The sequence below is a fragment of the Ornithodoros turicata genome, chromosome 6, assembly GCF_037126465.1.
Source record: "Ornithodoros turicata isolate Travis chromosome 6, ASM3712646v1, whole genome shotgun sequence".
Classification (NCBI taxonomy): Eukaryota; Metazoa; Arthropoda; class Arachnida; order Ixodida; family Argasidae; genus Ornithodoros; species Ornithodoros turicata.
In genome coordinates, this window is record NC_088206.1 from 45,255,481 (window position 1) to 45,259,486 (window position 4,006).

The 4,006-nt window shown below is 52.0% G+C and overlaps 1 protein-coding gene across 1 annotated transcript; it reads right to left on the minus strand.

Moving 5' to 3' along the window:
- Positions 1-431: 431 nt before the first annotated feature.
- On the minus strand, positions 432-3,547 carry LOC135396597 (uncharacterized). Its single transcript, XM_064627646.1, has 2 exons — positions 972-3,547; positions 432-907 (listed from the first exon to the last, which is right to left on the minus strand). The coding sequence occupies exons 1-2, from the start codon at positions 3,499-3,501 to the stop codon at positions 888-890; spliced, it is 2,550 nt and encodes an 849-aa protein (XP_064483716.1). The 5' UTR covers positions 3,502-3,547; the 3' UTR covers positions 432-887.
- Between the last annotated feature and the right edge of the window lie 459 nt (positions 3,548-4,006).

Here is a 4,006-nt window from a genome sequence, read left to right on the forward strand (position 1 = left end):
TAGATCCGCTCCTTTATGCTAATTAGTTGGCTTGGCTCCGCCCAGTTCACACTGAGCGGCCCGTGCTAAGCCTTGACTGATCGTTGATTGGTTGACTGTAGCTCCGCCCCCCTTATGCTAATTACTCTGCTCTGCCCCCACTTCACACGCTGATTGGTGCACGCGTATCGCTGAGCACAGCTCCGCCCCTTTATGCTAATTAACCGGCTCCACTGATTGGTCCATTCTAAGCCTACTGATCACTCTCCCCAGACTTCTGATTGGCCGCGGCCGCAGCCGCCGCCGCCGCCGGACGCCCCCGCTGCGGCCTCAAACTTACCCGGGCTAGCGGGTGGCCGCCGCCAGATGGTGCGCGGGTCGCTCGCCGGCGGCTTCAGATGGTTCTAACCTATCTCAGATAACTCTATGAGATCGAACAGACGGGGAAAAAATACCTTTCAACGTTTATTGAGTACATGTTTGAGGAAAAGCATGGCAGTTTTGGAGAGGTTGATTCCCTTGATGCTGGGCATGGTTCCGCGGAAGTGACGGATCATGTAGACGTCTCCGGGACAGCGGCTGAGAAAAATTTCGTCCTCCGTGAGCTGGCACATCCGCGTGCACTGGATATCTTCGTAGCTGTCGCTCACGTCCAGCGAGTGAAGGCACGTACGCAACGATCCAGTAGCGTTCCTATTCAGGTTAATGCCGGACCGCATAGGTACCACGTGCCACTCTCTGATGGCCAAGATGTCGCCGGGGCATTCGTGCGCGTACGTGTGCTTATCCTTCTCCAGCTTGATGCTCACAGTACAGTTGCCAGCGTCCAACGCCAGCGCGCACGAGACGAGCGAGAAGAGAACGAGGTACCACATCCTTCCAGTGACGCAGGTCAAATGACGCTACTCCTACTCATCCTCTGCATTATCTGTGCGGCGGAGGAAAGAATGCCGTGTGAAATCCCGCTATCTACGTCATCCACTCGAGCTTACCATATTCGCAGCTTCCGTACGGGTAGGAGTCCACGTCATTGTAGAGATATCGTTTGTCGTCGTACGCCATCAGACTTCTCTTCACATTTCTGATGGTGTACATGCACTGTTTCTTTCCCACTATTGACACCTGTTCGTGCGATACGCTGTCGTGCTTGAATAGGGTATCGCGGTACGTATCATGGAGGAGGTGTTTGCGCACAATGTTCTTTTTGACCCCTTTAGCTCTTGCAATTTGTTTTCCCCCGGCTAATTTGATGGAGTACATTTTAGCTTTCAGGCATATTACTTCCTCAATGGGTATGCTACCCGTTTCACTTTTGAACGCGCCAAGTCTACCGCGATTCCTCTCGCTGTACAGTGGATGGTCACGATCGAAGGAAGACAAGTCTAAATGCTCGTCGGCGATCGCACGTAACTGATCTTCGTAGTCCTTGCAGAATAGGCCGAGGATCAGAGAATCCGTGTCAAAGTAGCAGGTAATCACCGGACAAGTGAGCTTACTCAGCAGGGTTTCATAGTAGAACGAGTACATGGTTAACTTACTCAGTTCTAAAATCGTGAAGCCAATCTGCAGGGGGAAATCACATCGCACTTTTCTTTTGCGCATTTCGTACATGACGCAATCGGGGGACAAAATTTCCATTCGCGCGCATTCCGCCCGACTCCCGAGGCGACTCGCCGTCTCCTCATCGAAGGCCACTCGAATGTCTCGCATATTAAATTTATTTAGCAACGTACGCCCGAAGACCGCATTATTTGAGATTTTATAGAAATTTTTCTCGAACGTCGTGCTCGATGCGACGCGTCTGGCAACATTGTCCTCAATGTAGGGACGCAGGAATGGTGCCTGACGAAATTTTAGAATTCTGTGAATTTTCGTCACGCGCATGCCCAATCTACAATAGAGCGCGAGCAGCGCGTAATGAACGACGTACCCGACCTTGTCCTTGCACGTGAGCAGCAGCTTTTTGCTGTTCGCCGGTTGATACATTAACTCTTCGAGGAGCCCCCGCTGGAATGGTGAGAGCCATTCCTTCGGAACGACTGCCTTCTCGGGAGCCAGGGGGAAGTACCGCGTCAGCGCGTGGATAGATTTTGGATACTCCAAATCGCACACGTACACGTATCCCACGTCCGAATCCGTGGGATGACGCATAAAATCCACGGAGCTAAAATCCTCGACCCATTCGAAATCGCCGACGGGGAGGTGCTTTATCATACTGAACCCGTAAAGATTGTTGCAATCTATGTACGATATGTACACCTCCTCTTTATCGGGATCGTAGCCACTGCACAGCGGGTTGTTAGCCCGTAAATGACGCCTGCTCGCCTGACAGAGTCCGCCTCTAACACCCGATTCGATGGTCCGGTACATGTCCTCGTCGATGATCAGCTCCAATTTTGCCCGCGTGTAATTTAGAGCGCATTGCCACGAATAGGATGCCAGCGAAACGCAATGAAGCAATTCCAATCCGCGCGCGTCGTAGCACAGGCGCCGGAAGTGCTGCATTACGTCAGCATGTAACAGGGCATCCGTTTTCAGGTACAATGCATTATAATCCCTCAGATTCGAGCATCCAAAACGTTCAAATACGTGCAGCGCGTACTGATAGTCTTCGTCGCTTATATCCTCCCCCGTCAGATCGTTTCGGAAGGCGGATTTTGCCGGCAGAGCCAATTCGTCGTAGACCGCGAACGAGCTAACGTGGCTGTACGGGAATACACCTTTACGAAGCAAAATTTCGTAGTCGTCTCCAAATACCTGCTTCAGGCATTGGAACGCCTCTGCGCCCCCCATGGATTTGACGGTTTCCACGAGCTCTCCCAGCGACGAATTTAGGTACTGCATGGTATCTCTGAATAGGAAGGTGCCAATTTCGAACGATCGGATTTTTTCCATGGAACTGGCCACGATGAAGGGAGCTCGCTTCCACTCGAGAAGGTGAAATTCCCGCAGTAGTCCGGCCAAATCGTAGGCCAGATTGTGCACCATGATGGGCAGTTTTTCCCGCGTCGTGCACGCCAAGTTACAGGGGTTGCACAGCGTCGCGATGTAATTTGTCTCGCCAGCAGTACAACGCTTGGAATGGTCGTGGTGCCGGACACGGGGTAGATCTTGCGCGAACTCCCGCTCGCAGTACGCGCAGTGGGTGGCAGCTCTGTGCCGCGCACGTTGCTCGTCATTCAGCACCATTTCGGCGGGGCAAGCGTTCAGGGCGATCATCTCATCTCGCATTTCCATCAGAGCTCTGACGCACTGCCTCGCGGAATCTTCACCATGGTGCGTCCTGATGCGCATCACCTTCGAGTCGTGGGTGCGCACGAGCACGGCACAGAAGCTCGAGGTGACGTGACGCTGCATGCCAACACCACTGGGCGTGAGTACGCTCTTCGTGTCCAACGCGACGACGTAGTTATACTGCTGCTTGTACTGAATTTTAGTAAATTCTACAAAGTGTTTGCCCGGTTCGCAAAATTCCAATATGATTTCGTTTACGTCCGCGCACAGGCGACGATGTTTCGCCATGCTCTCTTCCTTCAGGAAAGAGCGCGTGCAACGCTCGCATACGAAACGCCTCTTGTCTCTCATCAGTAACCGCTCGAGAGACATGATTCCGAAAAAATGTTCATCTACAGCCAATAAGTGAATTTTCTTTTCATACTCGAGTTTTGGAGGTCGCGACACGTGCACTCCCTGATCGACGTACTCGTATACGTACACGGATATCTGGTTTTTGTCTTCAAATTCGTCCAGATCAGAGTAGGAAACGGGGAAGCGACTAGGCCACCAGTACTCCGCGGCATAGTTTTCACATTTTTTCCACGAATTCCTTTCCTGCGGGTGCAGGAGGGCGAGCGTATTGTATTTAAAACACTCACCCTCTTTATGTGCTGGTAAATGAATATTCGTCAGCACGTTCCTGCGCTTAGCCAAATGATCGGGAAGTGCCCCATTGCATCCGAATTTTTTAGTTTTCACCGCAGAAATGCATATTTGAACGTTTTGGACGTCGGTGGACACGAACCCACTC

What these genes read in the sequence shown, in the direction of transcription:
- LOC135396597 (XM_064627646.1), bottom strand. Translation starts at nt 3,501, where the DNA reads ATGGCGAAACATCGTCGCCTGTGCGCGGACGTAAACGAAATCATATTG. An exon ending in GTACGGAAGCTGCGAATATG is followed by an intron (nt 908 to 971) that starts GTAAGCTCGAGT and finishes TCCGCCGCACAG; the next exon opens with ATAATGCAGAGGATGAGTAG.